General features: G+C 36.5%; 1 protein-coding gene across 1 annotated transcript in view; it reads left to right on the top strand.

Annotated features, from left to right (window-relative positions):
• Positions 1 to 21,373, top strand: part of TBCK (TBC1 domain containing kinase) — a 103,137-nt gene that overhangs the window by 22,853 nt on the left and 58,911 nt on the right. Inside the window, exons 6-18 of the mRNA XM_014940423.1 lie at positions 4,257 to 4,371; positions 5,930 to 6,003; positions 8,084 to 8,225; positions 9,558 to 9,618; positions 12,007 to 12,068; positions 12,780 to 12,841; positions 13,549 to 13,697; positions 14,722 to 14,860; positions 16,293 to 16,392; positions 18,359 to 18,408; positions 18,771 to 18,900; positions 19,723 to 19,821; positions 21,048 to 21,110. Coding sequence (XP_014795909.1) covers positions 4,257 to 4,371; positions 5,930 to 6,003; positions 8,084 to 8,225; positions 9,558 to 9,618; positions 12,007 to 12,068; positions 12,780 to 12,841; positions 13,549 to 13,697; positions 14,722 to 14,860; positions 16,293 to 16,392; positions 18,359 to 18,408; positions 18,771 to 18,900; positions 19,723 to 19,821; positions 21,048 to 21,110 — 1,246 coding nt within the window. The remainder of the gene's footprint in view (positions 1 to 4,256; positions 4,372 to 5,929; positions 6,004 to 8,083; positions 8,226 to 9,557; positions 9,619 to 12,006; positions 12,069 to 12,779; positions 12,842 to 13,548; positions 13,698 to 14,721; positions 14,861 to 16,292; positions 16,393 to 18,358; positions 18,409 to 18,770; positions 18,901 to 19,722; positions 19,822 to 21,047; positions 21,111 to 21,373) is intronic.

Raw genomic sequence — 21,373 nt, 5'->3', positions numbered from 1 at the left:
TCCTATCTTGGAGTCCAGCTTCCTGCTCCTACAAGTAGCTGCATTATTGTTCCCATTAATAATCACAAATAATAAGTTATTTATAATTATTCAAACTGAATAATACATAGGTCATATTCTTGTTTTGTTTGCATGTGGTGGTTTTGTTTGGTTTCACCCAACCACTCAGAATTCAGAATCTTTTCTGTCATAAACTTTCTGATTTCTAGATGTGTTTTCTTTTTTGTTTGATCTTATATTGACCTATGGCTTGGACAGTTCTCTCTAGGTGTTTGTTGCCAGGTACTGCTCTGTAATTAATGGGTGAGTATGCTCACTCTTAGCTCTCCATTCCACTAATTGTTTTAGGGACTTAGTGTCTACTTAGTTCCTGATAAATCACTCTTTCCCCCTCTCTCTGTTTGTTAATATCTGATCCCTTTGAAGAAAGGTAAGACTCTCAGTATAACAATTTTTCCTGGTGGGTGCACCAAGAAGAATCTCTTTCTTTCCTTTTTTTTTTTTTCCCCTCTGTCTGAGTCCAAAAAGTGACAAAAGTGTCCAAAGCAATCAGATTATTTCATCAGTGAGTTTGCAGCACCACAAGAGATTGAAACTCTGCTAAAACATCTGTTTCCTAACAGGTTAGGTTCATTATTCCTCAAATAAACTTCCAGAAAATGGCTTTGTGTCCTTACAGTAAGAATGCATCAGGTTGGAGATCAGGCTGACTGTTAAGTGCAAAAGTTAATGTTTTTTGTAAAGGCACAGTGCAGCCACCTGTGTGCTATTACACTGTGGAAATTAGTCATTTGTCTGGTATAGCTTTTGGTCTGACAAATTCTGGAGGTAATAAACCAATCCTCATTTTTGTGGGTTTTTAAGTCATCTTCTCTTCTCTCTCCACCCACAAATGCTATGCACATGCCTCTCTTAACCATGCTGGTTTTGTACTGTTGGCTGAACTTCCTCATATCAACTTGTAGAGTGGTTTGGGGTTTTTTCCTACCTACAAGATGAATTTCTGAGGAAGGAATTCAGTTATTCTTTATGCTTCCTTTGCTGTGTTTCTATACATTCAAGTTACAGACCTAAGCCTCGTATTGATTTTGATCCTTATATTCTTTTAATTCTTCATTTCTAGAATGAAGGAACAAAAATGGCTCCTTTTCATGGCTATATTTCTCCTTCTCCAAACCAGGAAAAAAAGCAGGCAATGCTTAAATCCAGTCAGTTTGATTTTTACATCAGTGTGCAATCCTTTCACTTGAAGAGAACCCCTTTTCAAAAGCCTAGCTGATTCGGCTGCAGCTGAGTAGATTTGTTGGTATCCAGATCGAGGATTAAAATGAAGCCTGCTCCTTGAAAATGTGCTGGTAGTCGTAGAGAGACCATGCCTTTTTTTTCTGTCTGTGAAGTGTTCCTTTTGCAGAGAAAGACCTGTTTCTTCTCTCTTTCTCCTGTTGGTGGAGAGGAACCTTGAAACAAGTCATGTTAGGAGAGTGGGCAAACTGAAGACAGCTAATGACCCTTCAGATCTGCTGGTTTTTGAAGTATATATCACATTTACATGCTTTTACATACTGCCTCCAACTGTATCTACCTTGAGCAGTGGAATGATTTGCCTCGCAATACTTTAAAGTCACAACCATGATCATCAGCTGCTGAGAGGAACGGGGTGTTTCATGCCATACAGCTGTCATTCTGGCTCTTTTTAGGTCAGTGGTGTAAAATAGTTGGTGTGGAACCCACCATGCCCCCATTTTGCCACCTTTTCTCATGTGTTGTCTCTAGTGCTGTTAAGGAGAGTGCTGAAACCTCTGAAGTTCAAGAGGCCTAGTACCTAAACCACTCCTAGATCATTCGTAGTTTGGCACTATGTCTATTGAAACATAGGCTTCTGGAAAATCAGGGAGAAAGTTTCTCAATCTGCTCAGACCTTGCCACCAACATTGGGTGTCATAAATACATTCCTCACTGAAGACTGTGGAGCTTTTTTCTATTTGTGAGGTTTTTTGAAAGAAAAACTTAACCTAAGGCCTGCAAGCAGCTTCATTAAATGCAAATCTCATGGGCGATAATCACAAATTGTGTTTTAACTAATAAATAAAGTAAAACTAGTTAATGTGCAACAACAGTATGAAGAGCTTGTCAGAGAGGGTTCCCTTTCTCCTGAGGAGGTTGGTGTACGTGCTTCAGCTGGAGAGTGAGGTGCTTGGTGGGACATTTCGGCCCAGCAGGGTGGCAACAGGAGCTTAAGAACACTGAGAATTAGGTGTCTTTGAGGTAAAATTTGCGGTAATTTGACTTTTCAGCTAAGCCTCTTTGAACTCATATGCAATGAAAAAGACTTGTGTTGCTGGTCGTTGGAACGCTGTGGAGGGTTTGTCTTTAAGAGCAACGAATCCAAAAGCGGTATTTTGAGGCATTTGCCGGGGTTTTCCTTTTCTGAATTGAGGGAGAATAAACGGGCGGCTGAGGCCCCCTGGTGCCACCAGAGCACTCTGCACGCCTCAGGCACAACGGCCACGTTATATTTACTTTTATTTTTAATACAAAGAGACACTTTTCAGGCTAAAATGCCTCATGATGTACGAATTTTTCACATGCGGTTGTTTCCTTGCTGGAAACGTGAATTCACCGTCATTTATTTTTCATGTCTGGTTTTGCAAAGCGGTGCAAAAAGTGAGAGGATTTTGTTCGCAACCATGAACGTTAATATTTGTGTTGCAGGCAAAAAGCTATATAGAAGAGCTGAAGGATTGTGAGGTACACTTTTTACCACAGTTGTGTATCTGCCCAAGGGTAACTGAGGGGAAGCACTGCACAGCTTGTGGTGTCTGACGCTGTGGTGTATCGTATAGCTTGGGGGTGGGAGAGATAGGGAAAAAAAAAGTGCCAAGGAGTAAGATGGTTGTGGGGGTTTGTTTTGTTTTTGTGGTCATTAGCCATGTGGTTTTGGTTGAATTGCTAAGACCTTGAGAATCACTTCCAAATGCCGTGATCTAAGATACAGCAGTGCGGACATACGTTAGAATGGATTCCCTTTGTGCTTAACATTTAACTTAAAAGTGTAGAATCACAATTATATTCAGTATATTCACAAGTGTAAAGTAGTACAGAGCTCTTCTTCTGGAAAAAAAGTTTAAGTCTAGAGCATAGCTCCGTGTAAGGTAACCTAATAGTGGCCTTAGGCTATTATTAAAACACCTCTTTTCAGTATTCCTGTGTTTTCCTAGTCCCAGAATTTGTTGGGATTGTGGCTTTTGTCAAAATCTAGCCATTTAATCTTGCGACAAATTTCTGGTATTCCATCAGATCTGAATAGCAGCTAATAAAGCTTTATTAAGGAAATTAATTTTGGTGTTTAGTCAGCTAGTTGGCTTGTCACTCTCGCCAGTCTGATTTTCCCGCTCTTTTTGCTGTTGCACAAATTTCCAATGAGTGAGAGAAGATGGCGAGCCTTGTCCAGGAAACTGTTGTATGTTACTCTTTTACAGTGAAATAAAAAAACTGGATATGTAAAGTTAGACCTCTATAAGGAGATATACTTGGTTTTCTGGGCATTTTGTAAACCAGTGTCTACAGAGGTAAAGCTGCCAAACAGATCTGAGGGGAAGTGAGTGGGAAATGAGGCGGGTAAAAAGTTAAAAGGAGTCTCTCTGGGTGACGTTAATCTGTGCTTTTTGTTCTTATTTTGAGTGCGCTTTGGAAGCCTGATACTGGTGATCTCTGTATAGATTCTTGTTTGCCTGTTCACAAAAACTTCTCTATAGGGCTATCAGTTCTTACAGTAAATGATAACTTGTAACAAAATACATAGTTATGCCAAAATGGTTTGGATGGTAAACTTCATTATTTCTTTCCAGAGACGGTCGCAGAGAAAATTTTATACTTTGTCACAATTTTCTGCTGTTTTTAAGGAGCAGTTCAGGGTGAAGAAGCCTAGTTGTGGGATACTGAGGAGTTGCATATGACAGTGAACATTCCCTACTATATTGAGAGTTGATCCCTTACACTGTTCTGGAATTGTAAATGTCTCACTTCTGTTTGGAATAGCTGTGGAACAGTACATTTTTGTGGGATACTGAGGAGTTGTATATGACACTGAACATTCCCTACTATATTGAGAGTTGATCCCTTACACTGTTCTGGAATTGTAAATGTCTCACTTCTGTTTGGAATAGCTGTGGAACAGTACATTTTTACAAATTAAAAAGGGAAATGTTCTGTATAACCATATAATATATTCTCTTTTTTTTTTTTTTTTTTTCCAGTTCTTCAAGGATCTTATGCATAGCATATGAGGTTTTGCAAGGTTTGCAATATATGAACAAACATGGAATGGTCCACCGAGCACTCTCCCCTTGCAATATTCTTTTGGATCGAAAGGTACAACTACAGGAATAAATCTGTTACGTTTTTGTTTTTTCTTCGTGCTACTAACAATTAGTATGCTATGTTGTATATGGAGACTGGGCAGGCACAGTCCTTCTTGTTGGAAAAATTTGCGTATCTAGAAAGGTGTTGGGTTTGGGTTTTTTTTGTTTGTGGTTTTTTTGTTTGTGTTGTGGTTTTGTTGTTTTTTGTTTTTTAAAAAGCCATGGTTTTCCTCCATTTCCTAAATTTCAAATGTATTTCAGATTTTATTTTTCACTTCTCCCACTGTTTTCTATCCCAAACCACTTTTTTCACCCTTTTCTCCTTAAGGTGATTCTCCTTGTTGTGATTGCAGTTACTTAAAAGACCTTCCTAGGTGTTTGAATAGGAAAATATTTTTTCTGGCTGATTAGCTGTTAATAGTATTTCCTGTGTTTCATTGTGATCTGATACTTGACTTTCAAGAAACCAACATTTTTCTTTGTTCATGTTAAACTATTAAAATTCCAGTGTCTGTCAACTCTGATGTCACAGACTATTGAGTTGGCAGTGTGGAACACAGGGTCTGTTCATAAAAGCTGAGAGAAATTAATAGCTGATGTTGTACTCAGAGCAATGGCATCATCTAACTGACAGCTCAGCCTGTCTTCATAACCTCTCTCCTCCTTCTTGCTCAGTTTAGATAGAATAGCTAGATCCTGGCCTTAGAAGGTAGAAAGAAAAGAGGAAAAAGGAAAGAAGGAAGGAACACTTTTTTTTTTCTTTTTTTTTTTTTAAATATATACTTGGAAACAAATAAACAAGCAAAAGAACTTTAGGATTTTAAGGTAGTCCTAAAATCAATAAATAAGAAAAAGGGTCCACGAGACCATAAACTTTTAAACTTTTCCCTTGCACTTTGAATAGCTTGCTGATGTAGCCTTCACTGTTGCACCATCTACAGGCTAGCTGAGTGTAATTCAAAATCCAGCAGAAACAATACTCACATTTAACTTCTATGCCTAATTTTTGTTGCTTTGATGTTAACTTTCTGCTTCCTCAGACTAAAAGCAGGCACCTGGAAAACTTGTTTGTTTGAAGAAATATGTGTTGATATAGTTAAGGAGAGCAAGATAGTAATGAGTTGATGGGAAGGACTGGGGGAGCAAGGAAAGGGTGAATGGAAAAGATGAGGGAATAGTGGCAATGCTTAGGGAATTCTAGGGTTCAAACAGGACTTTGAACAATTTTCAAACAGGAAAAATGTTCAATAGAGTATTTAAGCATTTTTAATTTACTGGAAATATACTGCAACTTAACAAAGTTCTGATTTTCTTGTGTGTTCCAGACAAGGTAATTACTTGGAAAGTAAGATCTTGGAAAGTAAAAGCATTAGAAATAAGCAGCTTTTTAACTTGCAGTGGAGTTCTTCATAATAGATGGGACAGAAATGTAAGAGGGTGACTTTTTATATGTATCTGTCTTCTGATAGCTGATGCAACTTGAAATTATTATTATTATTTTAACTTAAACACAGACTCTTCCAATGTTGGATTTTGCTGCTCTTGATCATTTATTTTTTCCTTGCCAGGGACATGTGAAGTTGGCTAAATTTGGACTCTACCATATGACTGCTCAAGGTGTTGATGTTGATTTCCCTATAGGGTAAGGATGTAGCTACACAATACAAATAGGTCAGGATGTATTTTTTCAGGAAATATAATTATGTTTTGAGGAATCATCTTTGAAGATGTGTTGTATGCACAGGTTATAGGTTGCTGTTCTCATTCATATCTGTTGCGTACACCCCTTATACAGAAGCCTCTGATAATGTCACTGATGAGGTTGTCATCTGGCTAGGTGAAATTAATGAAAGACAGAGAATAAGTACCATCCAGGCACATTACTGTAATTATGTGATGTCAGTCCTTATTGCTTATATTTGTCTTCAAGTGCTAGTAGCTCCCTGTGACTTAGATTTGGGAGCTACAGTCTAATTTCAAATTTAGGAAAAAAGGGACATGTGAAGTTGGCTAAATTTGGACTCTACCATATGACTGCTCAAGGTGTTGATGTTGATTTCCCTATAGGGTAAGGATGTAGCTACACAATACAAATAGGTTAGGATGTATTTTTTCAGGAAATATAATTATGTTTTGAGGAATCATCTTTGAAAATGTGTTGTATGCACAGGTTATAGGTTGCTGTTCTCATTCATATCTGTTGCGTACACCCCTTATACAGACACTTCTGATAATGTCACTGATGAGGTTGTCATCTGACTAGGTGAAATTAATGAAAGACAGAGAACAGGTACCATCCAAGCATGTTACTGTAATTATGTGATGTCAGTCCTTATTGCCTAGATTTGTCTTCAGGTGCTAGTAGCTCCCTGTCACTTAGATTTGGGAGGTACAGTCTACTTTCAAATTTAGGAAAAGGCACAATCAGTGTTTTGCTATTGCACACCACCATAGGCCTCTTGTTTCTTTACAATATTGTAATTTATTTTCAAGTGATCTTACTGTCTAGCCAAAGTAACATGTTTTTTTGCAGTGTTTCCTTGCTACTTTTTATTGTTTTGAGGTGTTATGTTGTTTACAATTGAAATACTGAGCTGATTCTTAAAGACTTGCCCAAAATAAGTAATGATGTTTCCCTTCAAAAGGTGATTTTGGATATTATTTTTTTTGGTAGTATTATAATGAATTGTTGACAGACAAAGCAATAATGTTATTTTAAAATAATCTAGTAGCAGGTAGAATATGTCCTCAACACCTTTAGGTACTTTTTTTATACATTCAAAAGTTATTTGATGGTAACACTGTCACCACGTCTAAATATGGGTCTAGGATACATTCATTAATGTACTAGTACTTAACCTCAATATATGTTTTATTTGAGATATGTAGACATACTATTTTGAAAGCTGCTGTTAGTTCCTCTCACAAAAAGACTTATACATTCAAAAGTTATTTGATGGTAACACTGTCAATGGAGGAGAATATTGTCACCACGTCCAAATATGGGTCTAGGATACATTCATTAATGTACTAGTGCTTAACCTCAATATATATTTTATTTGAGATATGTAGACGTACTATTTTGAAAGCTGCTGGTAGTTCCTCTCACAAAAAGACAGAGCTAGTGATTAAGATTTGACTTTTTATGTAGCAGGCACTATGTATTTTGCAACTGGACTGAAACTTTGCTGTGATGCGTAGATTTTGACTAAGTAAAATAGAACAATCTGCATTGCTATGAATTCTAATTTCTCAGGATACAGAATGACTTTGATTACTGTAACTGAAATGTAGGTTTTTTGGACAGACAGAATATCACATTCAAAAGTTATTTGATGGTAACACTGTCAATGGAGGAGAATATTGTCACCACGTCCAAATATGGGTCTAGGATACATTCATTAATGTACTAGTGCTTAACCTCAATATATATTTTATTTGAGATATGTAGACGTACTATTTTGAAAGCTGCTGGTAGTTCCTCTCACAAAAAGACAGAGCTAGTGATTAAGATTTGACTTTTTATGTAGCAGGCACTATGTATTTTGCAACTGGACTGAAACTTTGCTGTGATGCGTAGATTTTGACTAAGTAAAATAGAACAATCTGCATTGCTATGAATTCTAATTTCTCAGGATACAGAATGACTTTGATTACTGTAAGTGTAATGTAGGTTTTTTTGGACAGACAGGATATCATTTAATGTTGCTCCATCTTCCTAGGTACCCATCATATCTGGCACCTGAAGTCATTGCACAGGGAATAGTCAAACCAAGTGATTATACTCAGTGTGAGAAGCCTCTGCCTTCTGGCCCTAAATCAGACCTGTGGTCTCTTGGTATAATATTGTTTGAGCTTTGCATGGTATGTAAGAGGATAATTCTCTTGATTGTGATTCGTAAGGAATAGTTACATTAACTTCACTGCTGTTGAGTAGGAGGTTAATAACACGTTGCCCATCACCTGAGTCCAAATACCAGAGTATGTTAGCATTCCTACCTAGACCTACTGAGCCAAGAAGTATCTCTAGATAAGTTTTTTGGTTTACTTGTGCTTTCAAGCACGAAATAACTGTTGCTTCATGCCTTCCTCCTCCTTGCAAAGGATGAGAAACTACTAAAATTTCATAGAGAGGATGAGAAGGGAGAATTTTCCTTATCAGAGTTTAAAGAGCTGTACGGAATTAAAGGTTTATTTGGAAGATGCTTAACTAAATTGCCAAGCAATTGCATGGTCAAGAACATGTTTTATATAGTGGTTAAATAGGGACATTGGAAATAGTTGTCTTTTGCATATTATGCTCTTCTCTACATTTGCATAGTGTGCATAGTTCATTATTTATTCCTATGAATAAGTACATTTTCTTAAAAATGTAATAATGATACCTTTTGAAACACCCTTAAAGGGATTTTCAGGTGTGCAGTGATACTTTTCACTGTGCCATGATACAAGCTAGGATGGTCACCCTCCTCCTTGCAAAGGATGAGAAACTACTAAAATTTCATAGAGAGGATGAGAAGGGAGAATTTTCCTTATCAGAGTTTAAAGAGCTGTACGGAATTAAAGGTTTATTTGGAAGATGCTTAACTAAATTGCCAAGCAATTGCATGGTCAAGAACATGTTTTATATAGTGGTTAAATAGGGACATTGGAAATAGTTGTCTTTTGCATATTATGCTCTTCTCTACATTTGCATAGTGTGCATAGTTCATTATTTATTCCTATGAATAAGTACATTTTCTTAAAAATGTAATAATGATACCTTTTGAAACACCCTTAAAGGGATTTTCAGGTGACTTTTCAAAAGTGTGCAGTGACACTTTTCACTGTGCAATGATACAAGCTAGGATGGTCATCATGTTTAGTAATTTATTAGAGTTTTTGAAAGCCTGCTAGTGAATTAATAATAAACCTGCAGGTTTGCTGTGGCAGCTTGGGGCATTGTTTTGCATTATTTTATTTGGGTTTGCATTTGATCAAGATAAGAGATGTCATAAATGGTACATATTTTCTTTATGATGGCATGAAACAGTTTCTGCTATAGTTGGGATAAATTCTAATAGATAGTTTTCCCAAATCTAAAATTCATATTTAGAAACTTTTTTCACTGTCTTTGTATATAGATGTGTGTGTATGCTATCTAAATATTTTAAGTGGTAGTATTCAACTGTTGATTTGATTTTGTTATCAATTTAGGGGAGAAAATTGTTCCAGAGTTTGGAGATAGCAGAAAGATTGAAATTTATAATTATGTTAGGTAAGTAGCACAAAATAAATTTAAGTTTCCAAGCATCTCTATATTTAGAGCTTTACAGACTAGTCGACTTGTGATGCTCAGACCTAAGGCACTTTACCTTTTTCATCTTTCATTTCCAGAATTAAATAGCATTTGGGCCATGGTTGCTTGTCTAGAGAAGCTACAGAGGTGGGTGCCAGGAAAAATAACTTTGCAGAAGAGCTATGAGAATGTCAGAGTAAGGGCAAACTATAAAAAAAACATACTCAGGAAACATTGTCATTTTGATGGTTACTGTTTTGTGTTGCAGGAGGTTTCTGAAATGAGTGAGGAATTCTGTGACACTAAAGAAAACTGTCACTGCACTAGCAGTGTTTGTGTACCAAATTAAGTTTCCAAGCATCTCTATATTTAGAGCTTTACAGACTAGTCGACTTGTGATGCTCAGACCTAAGGCACTTTACCTTTTTCATCTTTCATTTCCAGAATTAAATAGCATTTGGGCCATGGTTGCTTGTCTAGAGAAGCTACAGAGGTGGGTGCCAGGAAAAATAACTTTGCAGAAGAGCTATGAGAATGTCAGAGTAAGGGCAAACTATAAAAAAACATACTCGGGAAAGGTTGTCATTTTGATGGTTACTGTTTTGTGTTGCAGGAGGTTTCTGAAATGAGTGAGGAATTGCATGACACTAAAGAGAACTGTCCCTACAATAGTAGTGTTTGTGTACCAAATCCCAAGCAGGGGGAAGCAGGACTCAAATAGGAAGACAGAAAATAAAAAGAGGGCTGAGAAGCGTTTTATTTGATCCAGGCTTTTGTTTCTGGCTTCACCTGCAACTATAAAACATTACTGGAGAGGTGGAATTTCTGCTTAATGTAAATGAGTCTGGAAGTGGGACTATTTTGTGGATTTTAAAACTTGATTTCTTGTGGGGTTTATTTATAAGCCACAGGTGGGTGCCAGGAAAAATAACTTTGCAGAAGAGCTATGAGAATGTCAGAGTAAGGGCAAACTATAAAAAAACATACTCGGGAAAGGTTGTCATTTTGATGGTTACTGTTTTGTGTTGCAGGAGGTTTCTGAAATGAGTGAGGAATTGCATGACACTAAAGAGAACTGTCCCTACAATAGTAGTGTTTGTGTACCAAATCCCAAGCAGGGGGAAGCAGGACTCAAATAGGAAGACAGAAAATAAAAAGAGGGCTGAGAAGCGTTTTATTTGATCCAGGCTTTTGTTTCTGGCTTCACCTGCAACTATAAAACATTACTGGAGAGGTGGAATTTCTGCTTAATGTAAATGAGTCTGGAAGTGGGACTATTTTGTGGATTTTAAAACTTGATTTCTTGTGGGGTTTATTTATAAGCCACAGGGAGGGCAAGGACATGAATTTGCAATTTGAAGCTTTATCAGTAATACCAAATCCCAAGCAGGGGGAAGCAGGACTCAAATAGGAAGACAGAAAATAAAAAGAGGGCTGAGAAGCGTTTTATTTGATCCAGGCTTTTGTTTCTGGCTTCACCTGCAACTATAAAACATTACTGGAGAGGTGGAATTTCTGCTTAATGTAAATGAGTCTGGAAGTGGGACTATTTTGTGGATTTTAAAACTTGATTTCTTGTGGGGTTTATTTATAAGCCACAGGGAGGGCAAGGACATGAATTTGCAATTTGAAGCTTTATCAGTAAGTTATTATTATCCAGAGCAAATAGTAATACTGTTAAAGCTAGTTACTGCCAGTAGAAACACCTTTCTGTCTGCATAGGTGATGATAATTTTCATTTCTAATTTTGAGAATTTGTTTTCAGGTCATGTGGCATTATCAATAAAAAGTCCAAGTGAAGTGATTTTTATTGGGGCAGACTTTTAATTCGCAGACATACTCTAGATTTACTAAGCCTTCAAAAAATTTTCACTGTTAAATTAGATGTGCTACTTAACTTTCTTAGCCTTCAATTTTCTGTCTGCATAGGTGATGATAATTTTCATTTCTAATTTGTTAAAAGCAAGTTATAAAATACTGCTAGCATTATCTGCAAGTAGCAACAAAATGAAAATTGTTCTGAGCTTCTATATGCAGAGTTCTCTCAGGGATTTTTTTTTAATTTTTTTTTAGTAAGTGGAAAGACTGTTATAATTTATTTCGCAGACATACTCTAGATTTACTAAGCCTTCAAAAAATTTTCACTGTTAAATTAGATGTGCTACTTAACTTTCTTAGGCTTCAATTTTCTGTCTGCATAGTTGATAATAATTTTCATTTCTAATTTTGAGAATTTGTTTTCAGGTCATGTGGCACTGTCAATAGAAGTGATTTTTATTGGGGCGGGTTTTTATCTGATATCCTGTTTAATTGGTATCACTTTTTGCTTAGTCTTTAACTTTTTATTGTTCTGTTTGCTTTTCAAAGGCTGCGTAGATGACATTGTGACTGTATTGGCTGAAGAACACGGTTGCCTTGATATTATTAAGGTTTGTGGACCTAGTTTGCTTTTCCAAGCACTATGTATACATATATATTAACTTATTTGGTCATTTAACATATGAGGAAAAATTTTTGAAGTCTGGACTACATATCTTAAGATTCTTTCAAATAGTCAGTATTGGTAATACTCATTCTGTCATAAAACTACTGTCAATATCGGTAAACGTTAATACTCTCTGGATAGTTTAATATATTTATAAGTTTCTTTAAAGTTTTAGGGGATAAGTATTTTTCTTCTAGAAATTCAGTCATCTCTCTGGTCCACTTTACATGTTCTGATAGCGTAGGTTTATACAGTTCAACCCCCTCCTCACCCCCAAAATTAATCACTGAATTTTACTGTCTGTATATTTTGAGACATTGTGTAAAAGGATTCTGACTGTTATCAGAAGGAAGTTCCCAGATACTGCATTATTTCAAGCTGGGTACAGAGTATCTAAATTAAAAAATAAAAAGGTGCATACATTCCAAATTTTTTCTGACTGTTTTTTCCCCCAAAGCAAATGCAGGGGTGGAGGGTGAGAAGAATTAGCTCCCCAGCATTTTGGTGTGACACAGCTAACCTCGTATGTGTAGGTGTGGAATCTTACTGCCCTCAAAGGAACAGCCTGTATGTTAAAAGTGAAGTATGAACTAAGTGGCTTGCTCAATTAAGATAGTACTAAACAGACTTCCTTCATACTTTTTTAATGTTCCAGGACCTTTCTGAAACTATCTTAGCTCTACTGAAGAAATGCCTTACATTCCAGCCTTCTAAAAGGTAAGTGTTCAGTCCAAATGCCCAGTAAACTCTGCTGGGATACTATGAAATTAGAAGTCCTGTTGCTGAACCTTTTTTGGAATACTGACAATTTGTGCTACCTAACTGTAAGAAATTCTTGGTTTTGTTGCTTTTCAATGTCTAAAGGAAAAGAATTAGTGGGGTGTGGAATCAAGTGTGCAAAACATTGAGATTGAACCTGTTTGAAAACTATTCAGGCATTTGTAGTTCTAAATTCACAGCTTTTACCAGTTTCAGGTCTGGATGGTGGTGGTGGTTACTATAGCTCTGTTGTAACCAGAATTAGGGCTGCTTTCTTCAAGTCTCTTCTTTCAAAGTACTTTTTCATTATGTCAGTCCACCACAGCTTTCTTCCAAAAACTAAACTATTCTTCTGTTCTTTATTCTAAGACTTGCATTTGCGTTTTTCCATTTCTGCTTAGAGGAATTAAAAGGTAATTAATGGAATAGTTGCTATGTGCATTAAATGAAGTTGAGATCTGAACTTGGGCTGTAAACAGACTGCATGTGTTATGCATCATGAATGGAACAAAATTAGTTGACATTTTTTGCTATTAAAATTTCTGAAATCCAATATAATTGAGAATAAGTTGCTATTATTTGTTACCGGGGACATTTCTTACTGATATGTAATGGTTTTGGAAGAACTTTACTCTTAGTGTTTTATTCTCTTTTCTTAATTCAAGGCCAACTCCAGAGGAATTGCTACATGACAGTTTGTTCAGTGAAGTATCCTTACTATATCCTCCCTTCCACAAACCTGTTGGTCTGTTCTCATCTTCTCCAAGGTGTGCTGATTTAACGCTTCCTGAAGACATAAGTCAATTATGTAAAGGTAAAAGCAGGTAGTTGGATAAATGTCACGGGAGGGGGAAGGAATATAAAATGTTTTCACATTTTCTTTGAATACATTGGAGACAAACTGTCAAATATATCAATACTACGTTCTTTTAATAAGTTTTTTAATGGGCAGAGATATGAGTAAACATGTTTTGATGGATGTCTGCAAGTTAAAGGAGGGCATTTTGATTTTGTGCTTCAACCTCAGGGAATAAATAGGTATCGCTAGTATTCCAAGTCCACCTTGGAATATCAGTTTTACCTTTTGCCTTTAGAATTTGGACATGTGCATGTACAAGGTACTTTTCACTAAACTTTGTTGTGAATTGGTAATTGAATTCTGCTGGATCATAGCATGACATGATTTTTGGAAATATTGGAAACCTAAATCCTTGTGAAAGAGGTCACGTTCTAGAATAAAAGACGACATTTACAAGTTTTGAACTATGGCATGCTGAAAGTGTTACCACTTTTAAGTCCTCATTAACTTTTTCTGATGAACTCAGATTTCTACATGTTTAGAAAATATCATTATACGTTTTTTAGAAATTAAGATTTTATAACTTGTTAGTATGGGAATGGTATGTGAGGGGAAGATAGATTGTAACTACTCAGTATGAATCACTAGTTTCCTATTTTTACACTTTGTGCTGTGTTGTGTACAAAATAGGGGTTGTTTGGTTTGTGTGTGTTTGTTTTTAAAGACACACAGCAAGCATAAAGCCACACTTCAATGTATTTATCTGATTAATTCTATTTTCTGGCACCAAGGCAAACAGCAGAACTATTGTGCTTTTTTTCTGACTTCTGCCCATCTGCTCTTTCCTTAGATCTTCCTAAAGGGCACTTGCAAAGGCAAGATCACTTTTCCTCTAACTTCACATTAAGGTCTACGACCTTTCAGACATAATATTTTTCTTTTTTTTTTTTTTCCCCAACAATATGTGTTTAGAGTGGTAGGAAGAAATACAAACCACCTAGGAAACTGCAAGGCATTTTTATGTGGTTTCTCCTATTAGATGAAGATGGCGATTACCTGGCAGAAAGATCAATTGAAGAGGTTTATTATCTCTGGTGTTTGGCTGGAGGAGACTTGGAGAAAGAACTTGTCAACAAGGAGATCATTCGATCAAAGCCACCTGTCTGCACGCTTCCCAAGTAAGGAAGGAGAAGCACTTCAAGGGAAACGAGGATGGATGGAGAAGGCCAGTGATTCTGAGAGAACATTTTGGCTTGGTTTTTAGTTTCAAGACCTGTATGTGTGAAAAATATTTAAAATACCTTTCTTGAACAGCAGGAAATCATGTCACTTCCTCTCTTACCCAATTTAAGGCATTATTTGAATGCCTTTTATCTGTCACCTACCTGCACTTCATATTGCTTTCTGAAATTTGAAGAAGTATAGGTGAAGTGCAAAATACTGAACTGGAAGTCCCTGAATGTAGCACACTTTCCAATAGCATTAAGTTTTAGTAAAAATGTCTCACTGTGCTTCAACAGCATATTTGTAATTATAGTTTAATATATCGTGTAGCAAATTCTCACATTCTGAATTCACTTTCACAGAGTAGCAGTGCTGAATGGTCAACCCAATTATTTGGTAGATCAGCTGATTACTTTTTTTTTTTTAAAATGTATGTTTTTGTGACTTAGAATTCTGTAATAGCATTTTAATGATTACTACTTTTATCTTACTGCTGCACATGTTGCAATTTTATGTAGTATATTCATGTTTTAGTCCTACAATCTGATCTTAATAAGCATGATTATGTGTCCATATAGATCAATTTGTTGCTTCTGGGTTTTAAAACCACAAGAAGTCAGCAATGCAATATCTTTTTTTTTTTTAAAGTCACATTTTAGTGGTAAAATTTTGACACCAATTTGGTGTGAAATTTTGAGGATTGCCTATTTCTGTACCCATAGTGAATGCATGTGCTTTCTAATTAGGAGGGGAAGACATTTTTTGTCATACTATCTGTCTTGAAGATGAGTTGTTAATTTTAAAAATGCCATATAACTCCATCTTCTAAGTTAGTGAGAAGTTAGAGAGTGTTAGCTTAATTTCTGGAAATCAATTTCATACTGGCTGCTTTAAAAATATCACCAAATAGGCAATTCACATATACTCTTTCTTGAATGCATTTGTATCCTTAGATGGACTAAAACAGAAAAGGTCTGGGTCAGACTTTTGCTTGTTTTTTTGTCATAGTGAGAAATAGATTTCATTTGACAATAGTGTTTTATTTTTGCTTTTCACAATAAATGGCAGCCCTGGTCTGTGCCCAGGTCAAGGCATAAAAGGGAATATTAAACTCCTATCTTATTACTCTTCCTTTGTGTGCAAACCAAAGTTATAGCAAACCTGAAATGTGCCTTTTTACAGCAAAAGCTGTTTGAATAATTTAGGGTGATTGCACATCCCTTGATAGCGTGTTTCATGCCGTGCAGTCAATACAGTGTACTTCTAAGAGCTACTATTTTGTTTTAAAGAGGGAGCTCACTGATGTAAGAATTTTCTATTTTTTTTGTAACTCGACTCTTATGTTATAAAATGACCTGAATTTTTTTTTTTTTCTCTCATTTGAAGCTTTTTATTAGAAGATGGTGAGAGCTTTGGGCAAGGACGAGATAGAAGTTCCCTCCTAGATGACACAACTGTGACTTTGTCTCTGTGCCAGCTCCGAAACGTAAGAAGAATATTGTGTGCTTGTTCTTATGCCTTCACTGCAGAAACATTTGTTTAAAGGGAATATGGAACAGCAGCTCCTAAGGCTGTTCCTACAAATGAATGTGTTACTGATTCCAAGAGAACACTCTTGGCATCTGAGTCAGATTCTGAATGATGCTATTAAAGTGCTTTGCAAAATCTTACTAAATTTGGTTTATCTCCTGCCCCTCCATCCCATTCCTGTGTCATTCCCTTTGCTTATTTTCTTTACCAGCTTTGTTCTGGTGTAGCACAAATAGTTCTGTAGAACCTGATATTCTCCACGATTGCTAAACTAATAGGACAGTGAGTGTCTTTTTGTATTCTTTACTTCCTTTCTATATCTAGCTCACAATACTCAAAAGAAAGATCAACTCAATTCAGTTGTAGCTCCTTAAAGGCTTTATACTTAAAGCTGGATAACAGGTTTCCAGTAGTTAATTAGTAATCTTTGGAGGATATAGCTGTTAAACAACTAGTTGAAAAGATCACTTCACTTCAAAACATCTTGCCAAAATGTAGTAGTGCAGTTTTCTTCCATCTTTGGTGGGAAAGTCAACATAAGATAATTCATAATTTTGATGTCATGATCAATTACAAGATTTACTGCATACATCACTGAAATGTTTTAATTATTCACGTCTTTGCATATGTAGACATTTATTGCTGTAGAATTAGAAATATATGCTCCACTGTTTACAGCTTGCATTTTCTAGTAGCAAATGGTATTCTGTCATAGTCTTTATAAAAAAACCTTTCCAGATGATCACAGGGATTAATACAGAAAGGAAGGTAATTCCTGAAATCTTTATCTCTGCCACCATTATCTTAATTTTGTGGGCAATGTGGCAAATACTATGTAAACATATTTCTTCAGTAGAACTTTGCATTACTTCACAAAAATGCATGAGAACAGACCAAAGAACTGAGTTACTTTCTTTGCTTGCTTGGTGGGGTTTGGGGGGTGAAGGGGAGGCTAAGAATAAGCAACTGCTATTTTAAAGGTAATACACACGGCAGCTCCCACTGTTGTGTCTAAAAAAGGGCAGCTTTTAAGGCCTTTTAAATTTTTTTAATCTGTAATTTTTGGCTATTGCTGCCTGCTTCTGTAAATAGAGGAGCAAATAAGTATATACTGAAGTTTCATTTTGAGGAAGATAGAAGCCTGAGTCTTACAGTGTTAGTTGAAATATATTTTTTTGAACTTATGCAATTCTTCAAACACTTTTCACAGAGCAGAGCATAATGCTTATAATCAAAAGAGGATCAGTACTGAATGAACTGAGACTGAACTGCTCTGTCAATCCCCGGAGGAACAGGCTGTGTGCCGTGTGCCTTTAAGTTAGGGATTGAACTGCAGAACAGAGCACTCCAGGGAGGATGGTATTAAACATTAATCACCATGCACCAAAGATGTCTGAAAACTTCAGGCAAAAGTCCAGGCATGCTTGTCTGTCACCTTTCCAGAGAGTCTCTGTGTTTCTGTGCAGCTTTCAGATGCTGCTACTAAAAGGATCTCAAATTAGCATAACTCTTGAACTGATTAAAAACATAAAACCAAGTTGTGCAGTTGCTTTGCAGCTACTTGGATAGGAGTTCCACATAGAAAACAGAGGAAAAGAGAAAGAGCTATATAATATTATTGATCTATTAATCCATGGCCAGTAGAAACTACTTTTTGTGTAGAAATAGGTTTATGAATGAGTGTTATCTTCAGGCAGAAGAACTTCCATAAACTCAAAAGGCCTGTATTAGCAAAAGTTTTTAGCGTTGAAGGCTGTATGGTTTTTTGCTGATGGAGGACTGAGCTAATGCTTAAATCTCAAGGCAAGCTACGAAAATTAGCAAATGAATTGCTAATTAATAGTTTTCATATTTCACTAAAAATTTCCGCTTGAATTCTGAGCGGCGTTCTGATAATGAATTATTTTTATTCTTAATTTCAGAGACTGAAGGATGTTGGTGGGGAAGCATTTTATCCATTGCTTGAAGATGAGTAAGTGTGTGTTTAAGTTTGTACGTATATAACTAGCTGAATTTTGAGTTCTTAGTTTTGAGTGGCACACTGCACAGCTATACACAGCTCTCTTCCAACAGGAAACCTAACGTGTCCTTCTTTGGCTCTTAGAGTCAACAAGAGCTGATAAGCACTCTGCATTGGTGAACTTAGGGCCCTGATACCAAACTGAGGATCCTGACCTGTTTCTCTGGTCTGGAAATCAAGTATTTTTGCTGAATATTCAAAATTATCCATTTATACTTGTTTCTGACTCAGAAATGCATCACGGGATGTTAATTTTTTTCACAATGATTTCCATTTCTTGCTATTCACTGCTACTCTCCTGACTCTTTTTCCAGCCAGTCAACTTTACCTCATTCAAACAGTAGTAATGAGCTGTCTGCAGCTGCCAGTCTTCCTCTGATCATCCGGGAGAGAGACACAGAATACCAGCTAAATAGGATTGTCCTGTTTGACAGGCTATTGAAGGTAAGGAATCTTTCTGATGCTGGATAATTGGATTTGGTCTGTTAATTAGAGGTTTTTTAAAGGACCAAATAATTGAAAAAGGAAACCAAGATACAAGAGACCACGGTAGGAAAGGGGGAAGAAAACCCTACAGAAATATATGAATATTGAAAATAAAAGTATGAGAAAGTGGTAATGAATATAAAAGCAGATTTTAAAGTATGCACATGAAAACAGAGCTAATACCTGCTGTTTACTGAAGAAAATACTTCTGCATCCTGTATTTCATAACAGTCTAAGCTATTATAGCCTGTAACATTTCTGCATTCCCAAGCAGTAAGGTACCTGAAAACAATACCAGTCTTGACTGTAGCAGTGCCATGTTAGAAGTACAAGTTTTATACCAAGAGAGAAAAATTCCTATGGGGTGTTCTTGCTTAAGAATGAGAGAGCTGATGCACATCATCAAGTGTAGTACTCAGGAAGGTTTAAGGTAGAAATGTTTAATAAAACAAATTTGGATACATAGTGTGAAAAGAAACATATAATGAAGAAAAAACTTTTAATAAAAATTTGGATTAGTAAATTTATTTATCCTGTATATACAAAAGCACATCCATACATTTATGAGAAGGAGTGGGTGAGTGAGTATTTTAACATTAAACGGCAGTCTTCCATCTAGGCTTTCCACTTAGGAATGAAATTTTCTTGTTCTAAAACTTGCATTCACTGTTCAACCTGACAGCACTTGTTCTTTGGGACAAAGATTGTCCCAGGACTGAGCTTTGAATTGTTTCAGTTACACTGTAACATGTTTTTGATGTTAATCTCTTCTCTTTGAAGGCCTACCCATATAAGAAAAACCAAATTTGGAAAGAAGCCAGAGTTGACATCCCTCCTCTTCTTAGAGGCATAACCTGGGCTGCCCTGTTGGGTGTTGAGGTAAGGGTAATGGGAGGGCATTGGCAGAAGTTCCAGTACTTACTGGGGAGGGAATGAGAGAGGAATGGGATTAACAGGGAAGCTGGAATGGATTTGAAGATTTAGCAGGTAGAATTACTGGAATTTGGGGGAAAAAAAAAAGTCATGAAATTGTATGGACAAAGGCAATGACGATGTTCAGACAAACTTACTTCTTGTCTGTAGTGTTACTTGTTTTCAGAGAATGTATGTAAACTTAACTGCTAGGATGTTTAAATACAATTGGTAGTTAACAGTTTGGTTTTATTTTTAGTATTTTTTGACAAATGCATTTAGAATCCTTCCGCTCCTGTCAGCAGCAGCTGGGCAAAACAGGATGAAACACATCAAACGTATTTTTCTCACCTACCAGTCGATGCACTTCCTTCAAAAACTGGAGAAAAATAAATTAAATGTAACCTTTTTGCACAAAAGTCTAGAAAGGAATGTCCCAGAAACAAGGATTCCTTACAGAGATTGCTTGACTGCCCAGCTTTTGCATCTACCCTGCTTGCCATCTGCAGTAGGGCAGCAAAGAGGTTCTTACGAATGGCACGTACCAGGTTATTTAGGCTGTATAGCTTAGGATGTGATCTGCTGTGTGCTATGTAATATAACCCAAAAAAAAGCTGTAAAGGTAAAGAACAAGTGCTGGTCAGGGTTGTAGCCTGGGTCTTGGGAGATGAGTCATTTCTCATGCTTCATCAGCATACCATCTGTACGATGTAGTTCCCCTGTCCCGTAACATTAAGATGGACTTGTTACTATGCCTGTCTTGGGATTCTTGCAAGCACAGGCTACTTGAGAGTGTTGTGTTATATACTGGTAATATCAGTATCAACTAACAGGCAGCTGGATCAGCCTTTAGAGAGATGATCCTAGTGGCTGAGGTAAGCATTGAATTTAAACTGAGAGCATCTCTTAACGTGAAAATGGAAAACTGTTATCAAGTTCATAGCCATAAACAATTCAAAATCACTGAAGGTCATACTGAGGAGGTCACAGAAGGGTCTGTGTGTCCTGAATTATAACAAAAATAAGATGGTTTTGTTAAAGTTCTGCTGTCATAATTTTTTGTACTTTGGGAAAAAAAAGTTGCGAACTAAAGCACCTAACAAAACCAGTCAATTTCTGTGTATCAGTGTGTGCATTGTAATACTATGTTAGTAAGAGCTTTGTAAATTGAAGTCATCTTTTTCCATGTTTAGGGTGCCATACAAGCAAAATATGATGCCATTGATAAAGACACGCCAATTCCTACAGACAGACAAGTAAGTTTTCTGATGTTATCAAATATCATCACTTGACATAACGCAAAGATTTTTTTCTGCCAGTTGCAGTCATTTGACTATTACATCAGATGTGGCTGATAGTACTATAAGGCTTCCCCTGGTCCTCTAACCTTACTCATGCTGTAGCAAGAATCTTGCAAAGCAGATAGGAACAAGTCATTTAACTCAAATTATGTTATAACATGAAAGTGAAATCCTCTTTTTACTTCAGAATCACTGTTTCTGTAGTAGCAAAGTGTAGT

This window comes from Calidris pugnax, unplaced genomic scaffold, assembly GCF_001431845.1.
Source record: "Calidris pugnax isolate Ruff unplaced genomic scaffold, ASM143184v1 scaffold34, whole genome shotgun sequence".
Taxonomy (NCBI): domain Eukaryota; kingdom Metazoa; phylum Chordata; class Aves; order Charadriiformes; family Scolopacidae; genus Calidris; species Calidris pugnax.
This window is presented reverse-complemented; position numbering and strand designations above follow the sequence as displayed.